The sequence below is a fragment of the Schistocerca piceifrons genome, chromosome 2, assembly GCF_021461385.2.
Source record: "Schistocerca piceifrons isolate TAMUIC-IGC-003096 chromosome 2, iqSchPice1.1, whole genome shotgun sequence".
NCBI lineage: Eukaryota > Metazoa > Arthropoda > Insecta > Orthoptera > Acrididae > Schistocerca > Schistocerca piceifrons.
This window is the reverse complement of record NC_060139.1, coordinates 348,641,470-348,668,932: the sequence shown is the minus strand read 5'-3', so window position 1 is coordinate 348,668,932 and position 27,463 is coordinate 348,641,470. Positions and strand designations below refer to the sequence as shown.

At 41.9% G+C, this 27,463-nt stretch overlaps 1 protein-coding gene across 1 annotated transcript in view; it reads left to right on the top strand.

Annotated features, from left to right (window-relative positions):
• Window positions 1-26,579, top strand: part of LOC124775375 (agrin-like) — a 183,239-nt gene extending 156,660 nt beyond the window's left edge. The window contains exons 11-17 of the mRNA XM_047250209.1: window positions 1,155-1,319; window positions 8,607-8,845; window positions 23,419-23,500; window positions 24,271-24,516; window positions 25,438-25,627; window positions 25,856-26,003; window positions 26,394-26,579. Of these exons, the coding sequence (XP_047106165.1) occupies window positions 1,155-1,319; window positions 8,607-8,845; window positions 23,419-23,500; window positions 24,271-24,516; window positions 25,438-25,627; window positions 25,856-26,003; window positions 26,394-26,551 (1,228 nt within the window). The 3' untranslated portion in view covers window positions 26,552-26,579. The remainder of the gene's footprint in view (window positions 1-1,154; window positions 1,320-8,606; window positions 8,846-23,418; window positions 23,501-24,270; window positions 24,517-25,437; window positions 25,628-25,855; window positions 26,004-26,393) is intronic.
• The last annotated feature ends 884 nt before the right edge of the window (window positions 26,580-27,463 follow it).

Below are 27,463 nucleotides of genomic sequence, written 5' to 3'. Positions count from 1 at the left end.
TCCTCATGGTCTGATCGACACCATTTACTTGTGATTGTTGGTTCATTTGTTTCGGCTGTAACTAGGCTGAGTAGGCTGTTGTTTAGGTTTTTATGCTCGTTTGCATTGTTAGAATATTCGCTATTGTAGCGTTGGGCAGCTGTATGTGAACAGCGCGTAGCGTTGCGCAGTTGGAGGTGAGCCGCCAGCAGTGGTGGATGTGAGGAGAGAGATGGCAGAATTTTGAGAGCCGACGATGTGGACGTGTGTCCATCAGAAAGAGTAAATTTCTAATACTATATATCAGAATCTTTTATTCAGCTAGCAGTATTGGCGCACGCTGTATTGCAGTAGTTTGAGTAACGAAGATTTTTTTGAGGTACGTGATTCATGAAAGGTATAGGTTATTGTTAGTCAGGGCCATTCTTTTGTAGGGATTATTGAAAGTCAGATTGCGTTACGTTAAAAAAATATTGTGTGTCAGTTTAGTGATGATCAGAATAAGTAAAGAGAGAAATGTCTGAGTACATTCAGTTTTCCTCAGCTGTTTGAAAATCAAATAACGTAGAGGTTTATCAGCTCAGTAACTGGTTAATTTTTGTAAGGGGACGTTTCACGGAAATATTGTAAATTACAATTCTTTCTTTCAGACTGATATTAATTATTTTTGTCTACCTTTGTTATTGAAAATAATTCTGCTGAATAACGATATGGATTGGATTGGATTGTTTGGGGGAGGAGACCAGACAGCGAGGTCATCGGTCTCTTCGGATTAGGGAAGGACGGGGAAGGAACTCGGCCGTGCCCTTTCAAAGGAACCATCCCGGCATTTGGCTGGAGCGATTTAGGGAAATGACGGAAAACCTAAATCAGGATGGTCGTACGCGGGATTGAACCGTCGTCCTCCGGAATGCGAGTCCAGTGTGCTAGCCACTGCTTTAATGACTTAAAGGTTATATCAGCGAGTTCTTACGTTGTATTATTTAAGAAACACGGCTAGTTCAGAATGTAACGTAATCAGAAATCGGTGTGCCATGTACTGTAGTGCCGGGTATTGTATGTTATATAAGACAGCAAAATTAACAAACTCAAATAAGGAAACATTTTGCTCTAAAACTACCTGTATCCTGTGCTTGCTACAGTGTCGCTTCCTGATATTGTGCCTTTGTTTGCAGTACTACAAACAGAATAACTCTGAATCAGTGGCACTCGGTGAAGGTCAGCTACATGGACCGAGAGGGCACACTGCAGCTTGATGACGGCCCCACCGCAACGGGTATGTCTGGAGCGCCATTAAACGAGCTCAATCTGGATCTACCGCTGTACATAGGAGGCCTGCCGTAAGTCGTTCTTCTGTTCGTTTGTTGTTGATACTTTTGTATGTGATGCCTACATCCGCTGTAGAAAAGGCATTAGTATCACGTCACCATGTGCACTACAATCATAGAAATAAAGGGATATTCGATTTCGTACTGCCGTCTCGCATTACTGGATACATTTAACTGCAAAAGATGAGGTGTAACTTCACTATTCAGTAACATAACTTGTAATTGGTGTGGTAGAATGTGTAGTGGTTGATCTTACGTTCTAACTAAGAAGTTTATTCCTTTATCAGTTTATTTCCGTGTATCCTGTACTCAAACATCATCACTCTCTCTACAGCACATCTTCAGCAAGAGACGAAACTACAGTGATCATGGTGGCTTTTGGGACATCAGTGTCTTTCTTGAGCGTTTGACCAACTCATGTTTTCAAATTAGCCTGAAAAATTAAATCCAGCATCGTAAGGTTTTTGAAGACCAGGAAAAGTGTATCACATTTCTCAGTCCAGCGTCCAATGCTGTTCAGAACACATCTCCGTTCAAGGTTCCAGTTTGGAGAAAGCCGTGAAGACAATACCAATGAACTGTCGTCTTCTTGAAGTACCATTTACAGCTTTAGCATGTGAAAGAAAGCTGATGTTATTCCCTACCTCGGGTACAAAATAAAAGTAGCTGTCCAGAAATACGATCAGTCATACGATATGTGAGCAGAGGTTTGCGTATGAATCAAATTTTCTAGTGCAGCGTGTGTAAATGTTGATCCCAAGATGCGAGCTATGTGTTTGATGATTATTTCAACCTCATTAAAAGCTGAGTCATAGGAAGCAGCCAACTTATTTGGGAAGCGTTCAACTGCTTGCAGATGCGGAAGAATCTTGTCAGAAATTGCATGTACTTTGCTGAAACTGCATTTACTTCGCTCCATCATTTACTTTCATCGCTTCTAATTGTTCCAATCGATCTCATTGCAACTGAAGACATTTTCAGAGTATGCATTTCACTGTAGTACGAGTAAATCGAAGTTATTTAAACAGTTGTACAGTTTGGAATTGCCACATACGAGTAACGTCGTTTCAGGTTTTGCTACGCCGTCTAATATGGAACTTCATATAGAAAGTATCTCTCTCGCCATAATTGTTGAATCACATTAGTATTGACGGACGTGAGTCATTCTTTAGTATACAATGTTACACAAAGTGTTTCACAAATCCGATCACAGGTCTCTGGGGGTTGTATAGGAGACTTACAAGAGGGCCATCAGAGCTGTTAATCACAGACTTTGATAACTCTTACATATGTTGTAGAGGGACCTGTCCTGAGAGCCTGGCAAACGGCTTTTCGTGCCATGACCTCCAGTTTCCGATGAAATCGATGCTTAAATGTTATGCGTAGCTTCTACACCCATAACATTAACCACTATTCGGCCGCGCGATTGTAGGGCCTAAGGTACACGACTACCACGCTGCGGTTTGGGTTCAAACCTTTTCCAGTATTTTCTCCCTCAGTTTCATCATACAGAATGCCATTAAATAGTGACACCATGCAAAATTATTAAAAAACCGTTATTTTCGTCATAGTAACTACATTTAAAAAGAATAATCATCGCAGCGCAGTTCCTTCAAATGTGTATCCCATTTATTTGGACAGTATTAACAGCTGCGGAAGTATTGCAGGTATAGTCGACAGTGTTAATCCCTAATTTTGAACTCGATTACATAATGAATATCGATAAAACAGAATTCCAGTAACAGTCAACGTACAATAAATTCCTTAAAATTTCTAAGACAATCCCGGCGATTAGTTGTCATCTCGTAGAATCGGGTGTACTGCCGGTGATCCGCGTCTTCCCAACACGATATTTTGACGTCGTAATTCGGTGTTTTCATTAGGTGTTTCCTGAGAACTCGATGACGAGCTGACCTTGTCCCATAATTACGCCCGTGCGGTGTATCGCTCCCTATGCCGTCCGCGCCCATTGTGGCTATTTCTGGGGGTAGTATCAGTCTCTAGGCGCTCCATCTTCGGTCCGCGCCCGTTGCGGCTCTCTTCTGAGGTAGCGGACATCCCAAGGCGTTCCGTATTGGGTCCGTGCCCGATACGTGCGATCCTAGCACTGTCGTGGTTCTGTTGAAGTTCCTTATGCTGTCCGCGACCGCGGCGAGTTTCTATCGTGGCCGAGCTATTCACCTGGCTTCTAAACCCGGTATGCGCCTGTGAAGTGCGCTTCCTGCGGCATCCGGCTGCTGTTGGAGCTGCATATTATGGTGGCCATCCTCCAAGGAGCTTGCTGCCGCCTGGTATCGCGTACGCCGTTCTGTTCCGTTACTTACGCCCTTGGACGTCTGTAGTTCATTCCTGGAGGAGGGAACTTTCTTCCGTTGTTACTGTAGTAGTTCCAAAGCAGGATTCCAAGCATTACTAAGATGATAACCTGCTTCCCGGTTCATCAAGTTCTCTGCCATCTTGGCGGCGAACTAGATCAACCGGGAAGCAGGATATCAGTACAACGTGGAATCCTGCTTTGGAACTACTACAGAAAAAACGGAAGGAAGTACGGAAGAAATTACGGCCGTAGTTTCCCCTTGCTTTCAGCCGTTCGCAGTACCAGCACAGCAAGGCCGTTTTAGTTATTGTTACAAGGCCAGATCAGTCAATCATCCAGACTGTTGCCCCGCAACTACTGAAAAGGGTGCTGCCCCTCTTCACGAACCACACGTTTGTCTTGCCTCTCAACAGATACCCGTTGTGGTTGCACCTACGGTACGGCTATCTGTATCGCTGAGGCACGCAAGCCTCCAACGGCAAGGTCCATGGTTCACGGGGGGAAGGCCTCTTCCCTGTAGATTTATATTCAAAATATGAATCCTGTCACAGATGTCAGCAAAATAGGCCAATATAGATAGTCACTGATCATTAGCGAAAAAATTCTTAATGCTTTTGTTTTTATCGACTACAGACTGAATTCCGTAAATGAGTCCACGATCATGTTATGTCACTTTGTTTGAAACGGTCCTCTTGATCACGTAAACTGTACAGTTGACAATTACCCGTTTCACCTGTTGGCATCTTTAGTTCTTTTACAAGTAGAGAAACAGTGGTGTAACCAACCAAGTTCAATTAGCTGGAGCAAAATCTACAGGCCCACCGATACATGTGAAAAATTTAAAAAAAAATTTTTATGTGATTAACAGTCATGTATACCAGCCATACATTCCTAAAACATTCCGATGCAGGTATCAACGTCAAAATCTATACAGGGTGTTACAAAAAGGTACGGCCAAACTTTCAGGAAACATTCCTCACGCACAAAGAAAGAAAATATGTTATGTGGACATGTGTCCGGAAACGCTTACTTTCCATGTTAGAGCTCATTTTATTACTTCTCTTCAAATCACATTAATCATGGAATGGAAACACACAGCAACAGAACGTACTAGCGTGATTTCAAACACTTTGTTACAGGAAATGTTCAAAATGTCCTCCGTTAGCGAGTATACATGCATCCACCCTCCGTCGCATGGAATCCCTGATGCGCTGATGCAGCCCTGGAGAATGGCGTTTTGTATCACAGCCGTCCACAATACGAGTACGAAGAGTCTCTACATTTGGTATCGGGGTTGCGTAGACAAGAGCTTTCAAATGCCCCCAAAAATGAAAGCCAAGAGGGTTGAGCTCAGGAGAGCGTGGAGGCCATGGAATTGGTCCGCCTCTACCAATCCATCGGCCACCGAATCTGTTGTTGAGAAGCGTACGTGCATTGTGCAGGAGCTGCATCGTGCATGAACCACATGCTGTGTCGTACTTGTAAAGGAACATGTTCTAGCAGCACAGGTAGAGTATCCCGTATGAAATCATAAAAACGTGCTCCATTGAGCGTAGGTGGAAGAACGTGGGGCCCAATCAAGACATCACCAACAATGCCTGCCCAAACGTTCACAGAAAATCTGTGTTGATGACGTGAGTGCTCAACTGCGTGCGGATTCTTGTCAGCCCAGACATGTTGATTGTGAAAATTTACAATTTGATCACGTTGGAATGAAGCCTCATCCGTAAAAAGAACATTTGCACTGAAATGAGGATTGACACATTGTTGGATGAACCATTCGCAAAATTGTACCCGTGGAGGCCAATCAGCTGCTGATAGTGCCTGCACACGCTGTACATGGTACGGAAACAACAGGTTCTCCCGTAGCACTCTCTATACAGTGACGTGGTCAACGTTACCTTGTACAGCAGCAACTTCTCTGACGCTGACAGGGTTATCGTCAACTGCACGAAGAATTGCCTCGTCCGTTGCAGGTGTCCTCGTCGTTCTAGGTCTTCCCCAGTCGTGAGTCATAGGCTGGAATGTTCCGTGCTCCCTAAGACGCCGATCAATTGCTTCGAATGTCTTCCTGTCGGGATACCTTCGTTCTGAAAATCTGTCTCTATACAAACGTACCGCGCCACGGCTATTGCCCCGTGCTAATCCATACATCAAACGGGCATCTGCCAACTCCGCATTTGTAAACATTGCACTGACTGCCAAACCTCGTTCGTGTTGAACACTAACCTGTTGACGCTACGTACTGATGTGCTTGATGCTAGTACTGTAGAGCAATGAGTCGCATGTCAACACAAGCATCGAAGTCAACATTACCTTCCTTCAATTGGGCCAGCTGGCGATGAATCGAGGAAGTACAGTACATACTGACGAAACTAAAATGAGCTCTAACATGGAAATTAAGCGTTTCCGGATACATGTCCACATAACATCTTTTCTTTATTTGTGTGTGAGGAATGTTTCCTGAAAGTTTGGCCGTAACTTTTTGTAACACCCTGTATACTGATACATTGCAGATATCGTAGAATTCGTGACGTTGCCGTATTATGAACCAGAATCACGGCAATATGATGGCCCCACTCATATAAGCTTAATGACAGAGCTGTTTATTGATAATAAAAGCTGCTGAATACACTATTATGGTAAAGGAGGCATATGTATAAACCACTGATTACGAAGCAAACCAATTTTTTCCACCAGCTACGATCAAACGATTATAACGTTCTTAATGAGACGTCAATAAAATAAATTAAAACCCATTCTGCGTCACAGGAACTGCGGACCACGCCAAGATATAACGCCCATATAAAAGTTTCGAGACTGATTATATTCCTGCCGTACAAGCGACGTTAGTCCAGTAGCTACAGTACCTTGGCAACTTGAGCAAACGGCTGTAAAGAACAGCTGTGCATTCGACCAGTCAGTTGTGAGCAATGCTAAAAAAATGGACATGCGACTGTAGCGTATCACCGTTGTTGTGACAGCAAACCGTAATAGGGCTAACTCACATGGTCAAGTAATTCTCCAGAATGTTTCGAAGAAGAGAAAAGTGTCTGCAAAGTGTGTCCCGTGCTCGTTGACTCTCGAACAGAAACAACGACGGGTGTAAGTCTGCCGTGAATTGATTGAAATGGAAAACGCAGACAATTATTTTCTGGATATAGTAACCAGTTGTGATAAGACATGGAGTTACTAGTAGGAACCTACTACTAAGCTACAAAGTGCAGAATGTCTTTCTTGATACAGTAATTTACCAACAGCCGTATATATTGTAGAAATTATTTCATTAACTTCTTATATGCATCCAGTTTCGGCATTACATTGATGCCATCTCCAGGCCCCATACGTCATAGTCGTAACGTCGATATACACGGAAGGAGCCATATAACTGGATTCGTGAATCAAATCGCTATGCAACAGCTCTTGGTGACCAGGCGACATATAAGAAGTTCATGAAATAAATTTCTACGATATATACAGCTATTGGTAAATTATTGTTTCAAGAAATACATGTCAGCCGTTGTCCCATAGTCCACAATGGATCAACAAAGATTAAATGTGCAGAATGGATCTGTGAAGGATCGCCAAGATAAATGAAGTTGACACGCGAGTTGAACGACAAAGAAGGACTTTCCCGACAGAGTCACATGATTGTGAGAAGGTTCTGTGCGCTGTAGTCAAGTTGGGAAAGATTATGTAAAAAACCTGAGGCATTAAAATCAGCATGGTAACTTTTCTATATTTTTTATTAATCCAGTCCCGAAACATTTTGTACTCACGGGGTGCACTAAAACTGTTAAGTAATGATAGGATAGTGTCTATCGTCAGATTACATGTTCCAGTAAGTATGCCGAGTACTCTATACAGGAACATGGAAACTGAATATAGACGCGATTTTAGCACTATTTAACATCACTGACGGATTTTACTGTTGACGTCGGTTGCAGTCACCCAGGATGGTCCTCAGTTTATTTTATAGACGCAACAGTAAGAACAATGTCATAAAGGCTGACGAAAATTATTTTGTGTTACCTGAGTATGATCATTTGATCGAAACGTGTAGTGAGCAGCTGTTGGTGCTTTAGAAATGTGACTTTCTTCAATTAATTTCAAGTTGTTTGGAGCATCACTTAGACAAAGTATCGGGTGATCAAAAAGTCAGTATAAATTTGAAAACTTAGTAAACCACGGAATAATGTAGATAGAGAGATAAAAAGTGACACACTTGCTTGGTATGACATGGGGTCTTATTAGAAACAGCCCATATTGCTAGACGCGTGAATGATCTCTTGCGCTCGTCATTTGGTGACGATCATGTGCTCAGCCGCCACTTTCGTCATGCTTCGCCTCCCGGGTCCCCAGACCTCAGTCCGTGCGATTATTGGGTCTGGGGTTACCTGAAGTCGCGAGTGTATCGTGATCGACCGACATCTCTAGGGATGCTGAAAGACATTATCCGACGCCAATGCCTCACCATAACTCCGGACATGCCTTATAGCGCTGTTCACAACACTATTCCTCGACTACAGCTATTGTTGAGGAATGACGGTGGACATGTTGAGCATTTCCTGTAAATAACATCACCTTTGCTTTTTATTACTTTGTTATGCTAATTATTGCTATTCTGATCAGATGAAGCGCCATCTGTCGGAAATTTTTTTGAACTTTTGTATTTGTTTTTGTTCTAATAAAACCCCATGTCATTCCAAGCATGTGTGTCAATTTGTACCTCTCTATCTACATTATTCCGTGCTTTATTCAGTTTTCAAATTTATACTGACTTTTTGATCACCCTGTATATATGACGGCTTATTTTGGACATGATACGTAACTACTGCCAATTGTACACTTTCTTCGAAACACGTGAAACAGTGTTGAACTTGAGAGTCCATGGAGTTTGACAATAAATTAAATTAGCATTTACGCCTACACTTAAACGATACTTGTAATTGGTACACGAAGTCTACCTCTGTTGCCAGCAGGGCCACAATGTACACCGGCGTGATCCCGCTGCCCAACTTGGTGGGCGCGGTGCAACGGCTGGTGGTGAACGGGCAGATCCTGGAGAACCTGGGCGAGGGCGTGGCCTCCGTGTCCAGGTGGTCGGGGCCGCCCTGCACGGCGCACACGTGTCTGCACGGCGGCGCCTGCCAGCCCAGGCTCAACTCCTTCCTCTGCCGCTGCCCGGCGCGCTTCCGGGGACCGCGCTGCCAGTACGTCGGTAAGCAAACCAGGGAGCCGACTCGTACACTACAGCCCTAACAGGCCACTATTAGCAGAGAAGCACTAGTGGCCCACTCGTGACGTCAGAGGATTTATGAAACAGGCAACTGACGGCGTCACTTTTTAATAAGAGCTCACTTCTGCACGGAAAGTAGTTAGCTGAGAGACTGAATTCGTATGCAGGTGTACTTCTCTTCTCTCTTCTACCAGGTGTACCGATATGAAATTAGCGTTAAAATACAAACGTGTCGATAGGAAACATTTGTTGTGAACGAGCCTTAATTTTTTTTGTTTGGTTGGTATCTGTCAAAGATATTTAGTATACATCAAGTCATGGAACAAACAACATTATGTGTTTTCATCGTATTAACAATGTTGAATTTTGTACCAGAAAGTGATTATTTGCGGAAAGCATTAGTTTTTTCTTTGCATTTGAAAAAAAGTACTGCAGAGTCGCATCGAATGCTTATAGAGGCATATGGTGATCATGCTCTATCAGAAGCAAAATGCAAAAGATGGTTTCAACGGTTCAGAAATAATGAGTATGATGTAAGAAATGAAGAACGTGGAAGACCATCAAAAAAGTTCTAAGACGCAGAATTGCAAGCAATATTGGATGAAGATGATACTTTGAGTCAGAAGCAAATGGCAGCAATGCTAAATGTTGCACAACAAACAATCTCTGACCGTTTGAAAGCAATGGGAAAGATCCAAAAGTGTGGAAAATGGGTGCTGCATGAATTGAATGAAACACAGATGGAAAACCGAGAAACCATTCGTCAAATTTGGTTCAAAGACATGAAAGAAAATCAATTTTGCATGGAATTGTTAGTGGCGATGAAATATTGATTTATTTGAAGAATCCTAAACGGGAAAAATCATGGGTTAATCCGGGACAACCATCCAGATCGACTGCAAAACCAGATCGATTCGGCAAGAAGACAATGCTATGTGTTTGGTGGGATCAGAAAGGTGTGGTGTATCATGAGCTTCTAAAAACCGGTGAAACTGTGAATACTAATCGCTACAGACAACAAATACTCGTAATCAATGTGAACTATGCATTGATCGAAAAAAAGACCAGAATGGGCCAGAAGACATGGCAAAGTAATTTTTTTACACGACAATGCACCTGCACACAAAGCAAAACTGGTTCAGGATACAATCAGAGCACTTGGCTGGGAGCTGCTACCCCACCCGCCGTATTCACCAGACTTGGCCCCTTCCGACTACCATTTGTTTTCATCAATGGGACACGCATTGGCTGAGGAACACTTCGATTCCTACGAAGAAGTCGAAAATTGGGCGTCTGATCGGTTTACTTCAAAAGACGAACATTTCTATAGCCGTAGTGTCCACAAATTGCCGGAAAGGTGGTCAAAATGTATAGAAAGCAGTGGTCAGTACTTTGAATAAAATGTTTTTATTTTTCAATTCAAAATTAGTGTTTCATTTTCACAAAAAGACGCACATTTCATACGGGTACACCCGGTATTAAAACAGAAAAGCCGAAAGGTGGGAAAATGAGACATCCAATGTATATTACTCGACTGACCCGAGGTCTGTATTACACGCTCTCTTACCATCTGTGTACGCACGACAGTAAATTTGTCAATTGTCTTCGAATGTTACAAACCGTCATTTTATGAGTATCTTGCTTTTATGAAACGGAGAGACGGATGGTGTTTCACCTAGCTTAGTGCTCGTAATTGCGAAAAATATTAAAAAGAAACTGTCCGCAGCTCGTGGTCGTGTGGTAGCGTTCTCGCTTCCCGCGCCCGGGTTCCCGGGTTCGATTCCCGGCGGGGTCAGGGATTTTCTCTGCCTTGTGATGACTGGGTGTTGTGTGCTGTCCTTAGGTTAGTTAGGTTTAAGTCTTTCTAAGTTCTAGGGGACTGATGACCATAGATGTTAAGTCTCATAGTGCTCAGAGCCATTTGAACCATTTTTTGAAAAAGAAACTCGCGCTGAAAGAACACTGTAGTTCAAACGGGAAATCCGTACGGAATCGACTGCTTAGTCCATGTTTGCGCTTAGACATTCATAAATTATACATCTACATCTACATCTACATTGATACTCCGCAAGCCACCCAACGGTGTGTGGCGGAGGGCACTTTACGTGCCACTGTCATTACCTCCCTTTCCTGTTCCAGTCGCGTATGGTTCGCGGGAAGAACGACTGTCTGAAAGCCTCCGTGCGCGCTCTAATCTCTCTAATTTTACATTCGTGATCTCCTCGGGAAGTATAAGTAGGGGGAAGCAATATATTCGATACCTCATCCAGAAACGCACCCTCTCGAAACCTGGCGAGCAAGCTACACCGCGATGCAGAGCGCCTCTCTTGCAGAGTCTGCCACTTGAGTTTATTAAACATCTCCGTAACGCTATCACGGTTACCAAATAACCCAGTGACGAAACGCGCCGCTCTTCTTTGGATCTTCTCTATCTCCTCCGTCAACCCGACCTGGTACGGATCCCACACTGATGAGCAATACTCAAGTATAGGTCGAACGAGTGTTTTGTAAGCCACCTCCTTTGTTGATGGACTACATTTTCTAAGCACTCTCCCAATGAATCTCAACCTGGTACCCGCCTTACCAACAATTAGTTTTATATGATCATTCCACTTCAAATCGTTCCGTACGCATACTCCCAGATATTTTACAGAAGTAACTGCTACCAGTGTTTGTTCCGCTATCATATAATCATACAATAAAGGATCCTTCTTTCTATGTATTCGCAATACATTACATTTGTCTATGTTAAGGGTCAGTTGCCACTCCCTGCACCAAGTGCCTATCCGCTGCAGATCTTCCTGTATTTCGCTACAATTTTCTAATGCAGCAACTTCTCTGTATACTACAGCATCATCCGCGAAAAGCCGCATGGAACTTCCGACACTATCTACTAGGTCATTTATATATATTGTGAAAAGCAATGGTCCCATAACACTCCCCTGTGGCACGCCAGAGGTTACTTTAACGTCTGTAGACGTCTCTCCATTGATAACAACATGCTGTGTTCTGTTTGCTAAAAACTCTTCAATCCAGCCACACAGCTGGTCTGATATTCCGTAGGCTCTTACTTTGTTTATCAGGCGACAGTGCGGAACTGTATCGAACGCCTTCCGGAAGTCAAGAAAAATAGCATCTACCTGGGAGCCTGTATCTAATATTTTCTGGGTCTCATGAACAAATAAGGCGAGTTGGGTCTCACACGATCGCTGTTTCCGGAATCCATGTTGATTCCTACATAGTAGATTCTGGGTTTCCAGAAATGACACGATACGCGAGCAAAAAACATGTTCTAAAATTCTACAAGAGATCGACGTAAGAGATATAGGTCTATAGTTTTGCGCATCTGCTCGACGACCCTTCTTGAAGACTGGGACTATCTGTGCTCTTTTCCAATCATTTGGAACCCTCCGTTCCTCTAGAGACTTGCGGTACACGGCTGTTAGAAGGGGGGCAAGTTCTTTCGCGTACTCTGTGTAGAATCGAATTGGTATCCCGTCAGGTCCAGTGGACTTTCCTCTATTGAGTGATTCCAGTTGCTTTTCTATTCCTTGGACACTTATTTCGATGTCAGCCATTTTTTCGTTTGTGCGAGGATTTAGAGAAGGAACTGCAGTGCGGTCTTCCTCTGTGAAACAGCTTTGGAAAAAGGTGTTTAGTATTTCAGCTTTACGCGTGTCATCCTCTGTTTCAATGCCATCATCATCCCGTAGTGTCTGGATATGCTGTTTCGAGCCACTTACTGATTTAACGTAAGACCAGAACTTCCTAGGATTTTCTGTCAAGTCGGTACATAGAATTTTACTTTCGAATTCAATGAACGCTTCACGCATAGCCCTCCTTACGCTAACTTTGACATCGTTTAGCTTCTGTTTGTCTGAGAGGTTTTGGCTGCGTTTAAACTTGGAGTGGAGCTCCCTTTGCTTTCGCAGTAGTTTCCTAACTTTGTTGTTGTACCACGGTAGGTTTTTCCCGTCCCTCACAGTTTTACTCGGCACGTACCTGTCTAAAACGCATTCTACGATTGCCTTGAACTTTTTCCATAAACACTCAACATTGTTAGTGTCGGAACAGAAATTTTCGTTTTGATCTGTTAGGTAGTCTGAAATCTGCCTTCTATTACTCTTGCTAAACAGATAAACCTTCCTCCCTTTTTTTATATTCCTAATAACTTCCATATTCAGGGATGCTGCAACGGCCTTATGATCACTGATTCCCTGTTCTGTACATACAGATTCGAAAAGTTCGGGTCTGTTTGTTATCAGTAGGTCCAATATGTTATCTCCACGAGTCGGTTCTCTGTTTAATTGCTCGAGGTAATTTTCGAATAGTGCACTCAGTATAATGTCACTCGATGCTCTGTCCCTACCACCCGTCCTAAACATCTGAGTGTCCCAGTCTATATCTGGTAAATTGAAATCTCCACCTAAGACTATAACAGGCTGAGAAAATTTATGTGAAATGTATTCCAAATTTTCTCTCAGTTGTTCTGCTACTAATGCTGCTGAGTCGGGAGGTCGGTAAAAGGAGCCAACTATTAACCTAGTTCGGTTGTTTAGTGTAACCTCCACCCATAATAATTCACAGGAACTATCCACTTCTACTTCACTACAGGATAAACTACTACTAACAGCGATGAACACTCCACCACCGGTTACATGCAATCTATCCTTTCTAAACACCGTCTGTACCTTTGTAAAAATTTCGGCAGAATTTATCTCTGGCTTAAGCCAGCTTTCTGTACCTATAACGATTTCAGCTTCGGTGCTTTCTATCAGCGCTTGAAGTTCCGGTACTTTACCAACGCAGCTTCGACAGTTGACAATTACAATACCGATTGCTGCTTGGTCCCCGCATGTCCTGACTTTGCCCCGCACCCGTTGAGGCTGTTGCCCTTTCTGTACTTGCCCAAGGCCATCTAACCTAAAAAACCGCCCAGCCCACGCCACACAACCCCTGCTACCCGTGTAGCCGCTTGTTGCGTGTAGTGGACTCCTGACCTATCCAGCGGAACCCGAAACCCCACCACCCTATGGCGCAAGTCGAGGAATCTGCAGCCCACACGGTCGCAGAACCGTCTCAGCCTCTGATTCAGACCCTCCACTCGGCTCTGTACCAAAGGTCCGCAGTCAGTCCTGTCGACGATGCTGCAGATGGTGAGCTCTGCTTTCATCCCGCTAGCGAGACTGGCAGTCTTCACCAAATCAGATAGCCGCCGGAAGCCAGAGAGGATTTCCTCCGATCCATAGCGACACACATCATTGGTGCCGACATGAGCGACCACCTGCAGATGGGTGCACCCTGTACCCTTCATGGCATCCGGAAGGACCCTTTCCACATCTGGAATGACTCCCCCCGGTATGCACACGGAGTGCACATTGGTTTTCTTCCCCTCTCTTGCTGCCATTTCCCTAAGGGGCCCCATTACGCGCCTGACGTTGGAGCTCCCAACTACCAGTAAGCCCACCCTCTGCGACTGCCCGGATCTTGCAGACTGAGGGGCAACCTCTGGAACAGGACAAGCAGCCATGTCAGGCCGAAGATCAGTATCAGCCTGAGACAGAGCCTGAAACCGGTTCGTCAGACAAACTGGTGAGTAGTCTGGATTGCTTATTGTTACCTGCGTCGTATATTTGTACTGATCGCACACTTTTTTTCGGCGTTCTGTGATCCGCGGAAGTCGGTAGACGTCGGGCCGCACCACAATGTAAACGGACGGTGCCAGCATTAGCTACGCTACAGTATTGTGCACCGTAACAGTAATTGCCTGTTATTAATATAGTGTCGACCCGTGGGCGTGATAGTCGTGGCATCCCAAAGTTTCCTTTCACTGTCAGATACTAGGTCTCCTGTATCTGTTCTACTCTCGAACGGTGTACTCATTTCTGTCACGTCTCGGTCTGCCTTATTTGGTGTTGCCGTATTTATTTAAGAAAAGTCGCAATCTTGTAACACACTGCACGAAACACAACATTCGCCTTATTACAGCAAACGGTTACCCAAGGACTGTGGGGGTAAGAACACGTATTCTAGTGAGATATCGTATGTGAGCGGAAGTTTATCAGGCAAAGATTGACGCCACTAGTCACCATTGCTAATAGTCTCCATATACTGCAATGCCTCGTGACGGTCTTCGGCAAACAAGTGGACGGTGTTGTTGTGGGGCCCGGAAACTAGTGAATCAGTGACGCGCTAGTTGCTGTCGGCTAATTACCCCCCACCACTGCCCACAAGACTCAGTGTCCCCAACTCTGGCAGCTAGCCGCGGCACACACCAGGGGCGCCACTACTGTCTCTCTGCTAATATCGGCCTTACTTGTAATACCAGGAATCATAATAAAAACTTACTCATAGCGGATATACAACATAATATGAAGAGTATGTTATCAAATTTCTAGGATATTTGCAGGTAAATAACGTGCGGAAATTACTACACAGCCAGCATCAATAACTCTAAGAAGTCTGGGCTCCCAGTCGAAATGAGCTTGAATGACAGACATGGTCGTATTTCACGATGATTAAACTCAATGTCAGATTTTATCAATAGTAGTTGCTGCCAAGTGTTGGAAGATCAGTCTCTCGGCCAGTCAGCAACGTATTGCCTGCTGTCAAAATTGCCAGCTATGCGAAGCAGAGGTGAGAGATATTAAAAAATTGCTGGTTATGGCGACAGTCGAGCATTCTATGTATCGAGGTAGGTCAGGACAGCACCGGTACATCTGGTGTTAGGTCATTCCGTTGAAAGATAACATGTAACGTTACTGGTATCGACAGCGAATTCCTTGCACGTCATTGGTTCTCCGGAAGTTTCGAAGCTGGGCGCGGCTTCCTTCCAGCAGGACCTGACTGAGTATGAACGATGTTGTGTAATAGGGCTACGAGAAGGTGTACGTTCCTTCTGCGATATTTTAGAAAGACTTGGTAGGAATGTGGCCACTGTACACGACTGATGGCAGCGATGGTCCCGGGAATGCGTGGTAGCAAGAACACCGGGCTCCGGACAGCTAGGTCAGAGTACCGAGAGGAGGACCCTCGTGTTCAGCGTATGGTTCTGGCGCATCGTAACTGCTTCTGCAACAGCAATTTGAGTAGCAGTTGGCACCACAGTGACACAACGAACTGATTACTTCAAAGACAGCTCCGACCAGAACCCCTATAGCGTGCATTCGTCTGACCGCAAACCGCTGCGGCTTCAGTGGCGTCAAGCGAGACATCAGTGGAGGGCAGGTGTTTTCTGATGAAAGCTGCTACTGCCTCGGTGCAGCGATGGCAATGTGTTGGTTAGAAGGAGGCCAGATGAGTGCCTGCAAGCAACGTGTCTGCGTGCTAGACACACTGACCCTAAACCTGGAGTTAACATCCGGCGTGCGATTTCGTATGACAGCAGGAGCGCTGTTCGTACTTATCACACATACCCTGATTGCAAATTCGTATATCAACCTTGTGATCCGACCTTTTGCAGTGCCATTCGTGAACAGCATTCCATGCGGGATAACGCTTGCCCACATAACGCTACTGTAACGCACCAAGCTCTACAGGGTTTCGACAAGTTGCCTTGCCCTGCTCGATCACAAGATGTGCCTCCAATCGAGCACATATGTGGCATCATCGAACGACAGCTCTAGCTTCATCCACAAACAGCACAACGGTCCCTGTATTCATCAAGCAAGTACAACAGGCCTGGAACTCTATGCTACAAACTGACATCCGTCAACTGTACAACAGCACATGCACATTTACATGCTTGCACTCAACATGCTGGCGGCTACACAGATGTACCAGCATTTCATATTTGCAATGGCTTTTCTCGCTCATACATTAACCCTCTGTGGTCTTGCAGTCTTAATCATTTAAACATGTTACCTAGACAAATCTATTGCCGAAATTTCATTGCTCTACATTAATTTCTTCTCTGTGTTGCGATCTTTTTTCTATCAGTATATATATCTAGTTTGTGATCGTGATCTTCTAACATAAGTTGCTGTAGTTATTAGGAAGTAGTATGTGAGTCAAGATAGAGGCAAGTATATAGTAATGTGTCCTTGTACTGATATGTTTCTGTAAATCACCAATGTCCAGCTCTCTCTCCAGTGGTGATGGTTTTGTGAACAGAAAACGGTAGAGAAAAAAAGTTGTGTTGGTACAGTTGGTGGTTCGCAATACATTATTTCAACTCTATTTTTCTATGCCTGGCTCTTTAGTGACTATGTTCCCAGGTAGACTTACAGGCAGACACCGAGTCTCTACTATCAGCGGGATTATCGTCTACTCGCCATAACCGATTTCTCTGAAATTTATGGTACACACGGGACTTGGACCTCTGGATGGCCAACCGCATAGAAAAAATATCAGATTAGCCGTAGGTGGGTCTAGGCATGAGCCATTTATGTCACCGTAGGTTCCAGGCAGCGGTTTGTGCATTGGAAGGAGCGTTGAATGGTAAACCGAGGGTCATGGGTTCGAGTCAATGAGCAACAACTTTTATCAGTTTTTAGATTCCTTACACTACAAATAAACTGAAGTAATGCTCAATATACTCTATTTATTAATATGTTTATAAAAGACGTGAAAAGGAAACACAAAGAAAAATTTAGGATTGCAGGTAAATTTCCAGGAACGTGTACACAAGAAATTAGTGTATAATATTACATACGTTTATTATTTTACAATTGATGATGTACACGTGCTGGGACGATATTCATCTTAAAACAAGGGAAGCAGTAATTTTCTCGGCATCTTGCGCACCTTACGAAAGCCACTTATTTACAATTACGTGGTTGTTTTAAAGTTTCTGTAGAAAAATAATCTTGGTTTACATTAATTCTCTCATCGCACAGTTTAGCAGCAAACAAAGCGTAACACGTCATTTCGCCTATAATGGAGAGAATAGCTGGTGACCTACAGTGGAATGTAACCGGATGCAGTCTTCTTAGGACGTGATTTATTTCTTTCTCTCGACAACAGCAGTTCTGTTATTTACCTGCCAATAAAAGTAGACACCGCATAGTTGCATTAACGAAGTGACCTTGGGGCAATCCCTTTAACATTAGACGACGTAAATCCAGCTTCATGTTGAAGAATAATGACTTACCTAATTTTATACACAGAGTTTTCGTGTACATCCTACATTCCCTTCCTGGAAATTAATTTGCAACCTAATTTGCCTTTGTTTTTCGTTTTCATACCTTTTATGAAAATAAATTTTATATCATGAGCATTATTTCACTTTATTAGCAGTGTAAATAACGTAACAACTGGAATTTGAGAATATTTTCGTATATAGACTTGATCTCACGACTATCGATTTATCGATCTGTACACGTTCCACTGCGCCAATCACTGCGTGGAGACTACACTAACGTAGCTGCCTCCAGCCTTGCCTGACCCTCACCAAAAATTATTTATTTTCCTTAAGTCTCGTCTATCTCGAGCTCCCACTGTCGACACACCAGTTCTGACCTATTCCAGAATATACCATAAATTTGGACAGAATCGGTAAGAGCGGTCCCGTTGTAAGAATGATGTGAAGGCAGTTGCCTAGGAAGTGAAGCTACTAGTCAACAAACTGTAAATTAATGTATTTTTGAGACCCAAATAACGAAAAAATTTAAGAAATATATTTTATTTGAATCGAGTTTAGTCCTGCTGTTAACAAAGAAAATAAAGCTTACAGTAGGCTTAACACAAGTACATAAGAATCACACATGAGACCCGCCAGCTCTGAAGAATTTACCAAAGCATGCATTAATGCACGAAATTCACGGAAGTTGCTGGCTTCTGTCACTAAGTCTTGAAGTGCAGTTCGCTTGGTGAGATGGTGTAATTCCAAACTCCAAAAAAAATGTATATGAACAATTATGGAAAAAGTTTTCAGAATTCTGTATAAAAAGTTATAAATCCATAGAGCTGGTAATATTGTTACTATACAAAATCACTTTGTTCAACCAAATGACAATAAACAGTGACAGAACCCTATTTTGTAAGCACTTCTGTAGGTTATTCCCACAAAACAGTCATCATGAAACACATAAAAACTGATTTTACTTACCTGAAGTCTGGCTGAGGAGCCACATAAAACTGGAAACACAACCAGACCTAGGCAGCTCTTTAAGTACACTAAAAAAACAAAAGCTGCTGGGCAGTTTAAATAAAGTTAACTCTGGTCAGTCTTGCAATATCCATTCACACCAACACATCATTCACTCCACAATGACTGATAGGAGCACGCAGAGCATTCTGTTTCAAAATGTTTCTCACCGTATTAAATTTTCTTCAGTGCCACCATTGATATTCACTGAATGAAGAAGACAAATGCTAGCGTTGCACACACAACTTCCATCAGTCTGCGAACGCGCCCGATCCTTCAGACTGCAACTTGTTCACGCTGAGGTTTCCACAGATGTAGTGTACCAATTATCTCCTTTAAGTCCGCCACGGTAGCTGAGTGGTCAGCGTGACAGACTGTCAATCCCAAGGGCCCGGGTTCGATTCCCGGCTGGGTCGGAGATTTTCTCCGCTCAGGGACTGGGTGTTGTGTTGTCCTAATCATCATCATTTCATCCCCATCGACGCGCAGGTCGCCGAAGTGGCGTCAAATCGAAAGACCTGCACCAGGCGAACGGTCTACCCGACGGGAGGCCCTAGCCACACGACATTTCATTTCATTTCATCTCCTTTAACAGTGCCTCAGATTTACAGAAGGCAGACAAGATATCAAGCTTCATATGCAATAGAAGGAAAACACTACACCGTCTCCATCGCAGAGCTTGCACCAAGGGGCGAGTTAGACTCACTGCCAGTAAACGAAGAACACACACTGAGAGCGAGACTGTTCGTGCAGTATTATTCAGATCCCCGTCGACGAGCAATCTTGTTTGTCAAATGAGCCCTTGTCCAGCCGCAGATTTGTCAGACAAGCCCGTACGAATTTTGTCAGTTTAATCTCACTTTGAAGCAGACGCTGTTCGTGTTCGTGAGTATTGTGACAGTAATGAGAATGGCCATAAATACAGACAGACTGACTTTGGTACTGTGTTTAATTAAGAATAAGAAGAAGAAGAAGAAGAAGAAGAACTAGAAGAAGGAGACAAGACACTAGCCCAGTAAACTGCTTGAAATGAGCGAGAGATCTGCGCATGAAAATCTGCTAAAGAACCTGATGATTATATCAACTTTCTTCAACTCTATAATAAAACTTTCAAAAACTTGTTAAGGCCTTTGTTAAATAGGATGCTTGCCCGTCAAATTCGCTCTTATCTAACAACGAATGTGCCATACAAGCCCATATTCGTACCAAGAAAGCTTCTAATTAAAACTTTACTTTTGAAGCAAACGCTTTGCGCGTATGCCGTATTTTGGCATGGTTGCAATGGATACAAATGCAGGTACAGTATTTCTGACGTTGACTCCGGCACTGTGTTTAAAGAAGAAGAAAACATGACGGTGGTCCAGGGAATGGTTCTAACTGGGAGAGAAATATTTATATGAGAACCTGTTAATTGAAATCATTCACTCAGAACCTGATGATTACTCCAACTTTGTGCGGATGAGCAATGAAACATGTAATAACTTGCTTAGAGTTACTTTGTCCTCACATTGAAAAAGAAGGCACAAGTACGCGAAAATTTAATCTCTTCTACTTGCTTCTTTAAAGACAGTTCATTAAGATTCCACAACGTAGGAAAATGTAGCCCGCATCGTCTGTGGAAGAACTGCAGTACTTTGATTTCTTTTACTTCGTTGGACTCCCGCTTGTACATTGTGTGTAATAAACTGATTTTGTTCATAACCTCTTCTTGCGAAGTACATGGCTGGGAGAGACGTGACACCTCCGCCATTTTTGGTAACTGTCAGTGCTATTTTTTTACCCTTGATCATAGTTTCTGTAGCTGTGGAAACTCAAAATACAGTGCGATAAATTATAATACAACAAGTTTTCACTAAACATATACAGCGTATCATCAAAACGAACAATGTCCGCCATTTTGTCAAACTCCCCGTCAATCAAAATTTCTCGCAAACACGTCGAACACCGACTATGCCAAACAGCGACGTATATGGTAAAATGTCTGGCAAACATAGTACAGTTTGACAAATTGTTTGATCCAGTACGAGGACCTTTAGATCGGGTAGGTGGGGAATGGCGCGCAGTCTAGCGAAACACTAAAGTCCTCGCTGCTAGATTACAGCGTCAGTGATACAACAGAGGAAAAACCTGTCGAGAGTAGTTTCCGAGCTGATCTGTCTGAACGATGCATAACCTCTGCCTTCTAGCATCTGCCGCTACCGATGTATGAGTACCTTCGTGACGCTATTGTTATCTGCTAAGCGAACCTGTAGCAAAAAGCGTTCGTCTTTCTTAAACCAACCTGGTAAGAGTGTAGTATACAGGGTGGTCATAATTAAAATTCCTCTACTTGAAGCAACAGATGGAAAGCTATTAACCGTAGGAATGACGTTCAGATATTGTGCTGCAGGATTTGCGCTGTTAGTAATTTTAGTGTCGGCTAACGGAAGTGTTATGACACGGAGGATTGAAACACAGACATCAGTGTTCATCACAGCTGCAGACAGTCAACACAGATCTGGACAAGCTGAGCAGGACCTTACTCATAAAGCTGTTTTATCAAAACAATAGCATTAGTGCTGCTGTTCTCCGTGAGTATCGACGCATTAAAGGAACACGGAGAAGTGCTTTTTCCGCACGGGGTTGAAGAACATGATTCAGAAGTTCGAAAGAACTGATGATTTGGGAGCTGCTCTTGGGAGAGGCCGTCGGCCAATTGTGCCTCACACTGTTGAAGAAGTTACTTTTGCCGTGGCTGAGAATGCTGATCGCGATGTGCAATCTCCAGAAAGTGCTCGTGCTGTGTTACGACAGCTGAACATTCCAAGGCCCACCGTTGTTTCAGTAGCGGTAGAGCAACCTTTAGTGCTGTATTAGGCTGTCGTCGATGCAGATGGTAGTCACAATGAACATCATTTGTAATCTGCAAAGTAAACATGGTACACAATTAGCAAATATTACGTCTCACGTGGAAATTAAAAACTGTTTATTTCAATGTTTATTCGTTATATTCCTCTGCGTGTTTTTACAGATGTTTCTTTAAATTATCATTGTTCCACGATCGCTCATTTGTAATGCGGGGTCTCTCAAGCAGAAAAGTTTAACTGTAGCCTCCGTGTACTGTAGCGATATCGAAGACTTGGTGTAACACCCGTTTTCTAGGTTATCTCCACTGTGGGCAACAAACTAACTTGCCAGTCGTAGTACGGCATCAGTCTTTGTCACAATACGTTTCATGTGATCATTTCACTTGAAATTCCTCCAAAAGGATACCCAATTGTCTGTATAATAATGGTCGTATCACGCAAGGTTGGGATACCCAAGAAGTCACTCTGTAAGAAAGACCCAATTAATGTATATTTCCCATGCCTGCATAGACGTTTCAGATATCTGCAGGCGTTGAAATCAAAACGTTCGACTTGCTACCTGTTTTGCTTTGAGCTAGTACAAAAGGAAGGACAATTCTGATCTAATAGCCTTTCAATGAAGAGATCATTAGCGACGCAGCGCAAGGAAATCAACGTAGTCCGTTTCAAATAAACTATCCCAGCATGAAGTCTGGGGATTTAGGGAAACCATGCAGAGTCTGAATAAGGATGGCTGGACTTATAGTCGAATACTGCTCATCGCTATTTCGACTGCAGTGCTAGAGTGACAGAATTACCCCGTCCGCTCTTTACATACAACGCCGCTTCTCAAGAAACAACAACTTGGTGGCACATTAGCATCCTCATTAAAGGCATATTTTATGGGTCGAAACGAAGAAGCTGGCTGAACTTTCTGATTTACACTTCTGAGGAACTTTTAATGCTTCATGAAACATGTAGTAAGGAGAGCTACCATTGGGGGTAACCTTGCTGAACTGATCTGCCGTGGTTTCAGTGACGCGACAATCTGGGAACTCTGCACTTATCCTCGGCTGTAACTCAGCAAACATTCCTCTGTTTGAGCAACAAGCTATTCACCTCCTGTCATCCCTGCTCTGAGTGAGAGCTTGGGGTATAGATTCAGAGACAATGAGTAAGGATGCTTTCCACAGCATTTTTCCGGATTTGGATGAAGACGAGACGGTAGGTGGACCATATTTTGAATTTTACCTCTTGCGAACCTGTTCTTGTTTTACGATACTCTCTGTATGGGACAGTGCAGCTGAACGTCACGTACTCCATCCAAATGATAGGAATCGTCACTGTAATTACCTGTTACTACTGCTAGTTAAATTTTAAGGGAGCACCTTTAGATCTGTTTCCTGAGTTCAATCTAGTGATTAAGTAAGGAACGATTCCTCATTAGACGAATTATCACGAAAATCAAGAGATATTTTATCGACTGACATGAATGCTGTCTACCCTCAATGACTGAGCCCGCAATAAGGCAGTATTAACATCGATTGACTGTGAAATATGTTTGCTGTACTGTAGGTTTCTGAACGAAATTCGAAATTTGAAAAAAGAGAATATTTCTTACGCATATTACATTTTGATTACAGATACTGAAGGAGCTACTGACTCGACACCAGTGAAGTTCACTGGCAACACTTACGTGAAATTGTCACTCGCTGCAGATACAAGGTAAGTTATCGATACATATTTCTTTTAGCGAAAGCGCTGTCATTTCCAGTTGCTTTACATATGCAAAAAGATTGCTAACACTCAATGTGCGACAAACGAAATAGACTTTTATACAGATTTTTGTGAGAAAACCGGTTTTCACATGTAACGGAAATGAACATCTACATCCATATCATTTCAGATTTACTGAACGGGATACGTAAAGAATACTTTGCACCAACGTATTCGTAACTTTCTTGGCCCATCATTGAATCCAAATTTTGTTTATTGTTTTCTTAAAAACTAATTTATCTTGTTTCGTACTTGAAGCGTAACCCATTCTTGCAAGTTTTACTTACCTAATCCATTTACCATTGCTATTCACCTGCAGACGTCATTCATCATGAATGCCACGACACTGGTACACCGAGGCAAGTTTTGTTGTATTAGATTTACTTCTAATCGACTTTCTGCTGACTGTGTAAACTGTTATACTTTATGCAGAGTCTATGGGTGTAAGCCGAAGCAAGTCGCTAATAAAGTAAATACAATGAAAATGTGCTTCGGTTTTCAGCTATATTTACGTGGCGATATCTAAATGTTTTTAGGTTATCTACTTTAAGCATAACTGCAAAACTGCGTTGCTAAAGGATTTTATTACTATGATACCGTATGCTTCTCTTAATATCGATACACAGGATCAAGACTTTACTATAATAAAACTAAAATTACAGAACTGTACTTACTTTAGTTTTACTGATACTACCTTTTCATTTTTCCATTATTTTCAGTATTAATGGCTCTATGAAGCACTTAGTAAACGAGACATTCGTGTATAGTGATAATCAAGGAGGAAATGAAAGAAACCTTGAAATAACTGGAAATGACATTTACGAACATAGCGATTACTATGAAGAAGACAAGGATGACGATGAGAGTGATATAGGTGGCAATCACTTCATAGAAGGAGACACCTCATTTTCTCCTGAGAAACAGGCGGACTTCAAAAATCTGGCATATCGTTCTTTGCCAGTTGGGTACGCAATCAATGATGTATTTATTTCATATTAACTTTTAATTACTGAAGAGTAAGTATTTGGAGAGTTATTTGATGTAGCTTATATTAAATAGTTACGAAACAGTGTTATCACATTTGCTACCTATCCTTCACATCTATCTCTCTCTAAACAGATTACGTACAAGTCAGTCTGAAAATAATTTCTCATTTACATAGGTTCAAAATTTCTCTGGGTTTTTGTTATTTATATTTCGGTAATTAATAAAAGACGTTGATAATGTTATGAATGAATGACATGTGTCCTTTGCTAACTGTAAAGAAATAGTCAGTAAGATACATAATTTAGTTATACTGGCAGGGGCATAAACTGTTACCTAGTTAATAACGACGTCTTTTAGCAATTTTTGGACATAGACATTTACATCACACATAACGCTATTGATGAAGATAATATATATCTCCCAAATGCAGGAGATTTAGTCATCTAAATGACAAATGCATACCTGAAACTATCCTAATTTAAATGCCGTTTGAAGAAACAGTGACAGGAGATACTTTAGGACAAAGTAGGTTTCTCGATAAATTCGCTATTATGAAACACAAATAAATAATATGAGTCGAAGGAGAATTTCAGAAGAATATTAACAAATAATGAACAAACTTATTCTTGAAGAAATAAAAATCTTGTAATCAACGTTGAGAAGATATATAATATTTTGTAGGACTATCTGTAACAAGAGAGGGGAATTAAAGTGGTGAGTATGTTTGACCTGCTTATTTCATTTTTATGTAAAATTAATTAGTCAGTTTTTCTTTGTTATGCTACCTCATAAAGAGTAACAATTGACTAATGATACAGTCATATTTTTTTCTAAATTAGAACCAAAATATTCCAAAAATCTTTAATGTGTTTAACATCGCAACCTGTCGTACATTTCAGAGAAATAAACGGGAGATTTTTTCACTATGAGGTCACATTTCACACAATGGAAGCTAGCGGCCTGCTCTTATGGAATGACAGAAAGATTAGGCACAGAAGTAATTATGTGGCTCTTGCAATTTCTGATGGGTATTTGGAACTTAGGTACAGACTTGGTAAAACCAAATATTCAGCTTCACTTCAGTCGAAGGTAACAATGAAACAACGTTGACAGTATCATCTTTTCAGTATTAGTTTATCAGCATCATGTCCTTTTACAATCCTTAATGATGTAAACAAGAAGATAAACTCTAATACTGTCATTTTGATTATTTGTTTAAATTCCTGTAGTTGAATATGATTCTGAAAGACGTCATAGTAAAGACAGTTTTAAGTATAAGAATGCTGTATGTATGCTGTAACAAGAGCGGTTTTCCAGGTTTATGTAAGTGATGGGGGAATACATACGGTAGTGGCAGAGATTCACTGGAAATACAGTTTTCTCCAAGTGGATGATGAACATCCGAAACAAAAATTCACTAAAGGCAATAATATTAGACGATCCTTGGCACAGGATATATGGATAGGTTAGTATACAGTTAAACTGCTTAACCAATCCTCTTTTTTACTGTACTTTGCTAATGTATGAATATATGTACATTTCTTATGCAGTCATTACGTAATTATATATCACGTTGTTCATTATTATCGGCAGTAGTCTATACAAAGACAAAGAATGTAACATACAGTACTGCCAATGCCATTCGACATGGCTGTCACCATGTAGCAATAACTATGTCATTAACAACAATGGTGATACAACTGAGAAAAATTGAGTTAAAAAACAGTGAATTACACAATAAATAACTCAAATCATGATAATTTCAGTGGAAAAATTTTATGATTTATATGTTGTTGTTTTGACCTTCAGCTTGTAATCTTACCATAATGTAATGACACACATGTTTTGTTTACAGGTGGAATGGGAAGCTTACCATCAGGACTACCAACGGCATACTACTCAGGATTCTTAGGCTGCATGCACAGGCTCGTTGCACAAAAAGAATTGATAGATCTACAAAGTGGAGAGGCAAGCAATATTACACTTTCACAATGTACTGAGAATGAAGAGTAACCGGTGCTTTATGTCGTGCTTGTTTGGAAACGAGGATCATGTTGATGAGAAATCATGCCAGCTATCCACACACACAACCTCTATTCCTCTGTATATATGTATGACAAACATATCTGACCAATGTGTCATGGGATCACTGTACCGAATAGTGATAACTCAGTAACTATTTGTAATTTCAATGGTGCTATATAAAAATACATTGCGACTGCTGTGTTGGGTACATAACAGTAAAATACCGCGCAAAATAAAAAAAAACCTATTTCTGTTATATAATTTGTACAAGTTATACTGTGGCTAAATCAGACATTAAATTCTGTCTGCGTTGGTGTACACATTGTATAGTGCAAATGAAGAATCACGAAATTAATATCATGGCCTGCAAACTAAATGTAAAATGTGGCACAGCAGCACAGGACATTCAGAGTTTATAAAGGAGATTATTAAACGCGCTCTCGGACGGTTTGACAACCTTGCATGCAAATTCTGTAACAATTAAAACAATTATTTTTGCTGTGTGTTATCGATACACAGAACAAAAATGTGTATCACTACACCCCTGTAGGTATTTGTATCAAAAATTATTATGTACTGAATTATTGTCACATGAAAGAATTATCAAAAGAACCAGTAGTTATTATCAATATTCACACAATGGTTATGCATATTCAGTATAAAATTGTTTTAAAGTTGTAGGGACACAGTGTACTACAGAAAGTCGTGAACAGGACAACATTGTTCATCATATGAGCATCTATTTTGTTTGAGATATTAAGCTATTTAATGCAATCATCAAAAGTCTCCCATAAAGAAATGCAGAGAAATACAAAAACGTAACAATCCCCATAACTACAGTTTGTTTTGTGTTGCTGTTGACGATGTTCGAAGACTAATTTTCTTCAGTCAATAATCAAT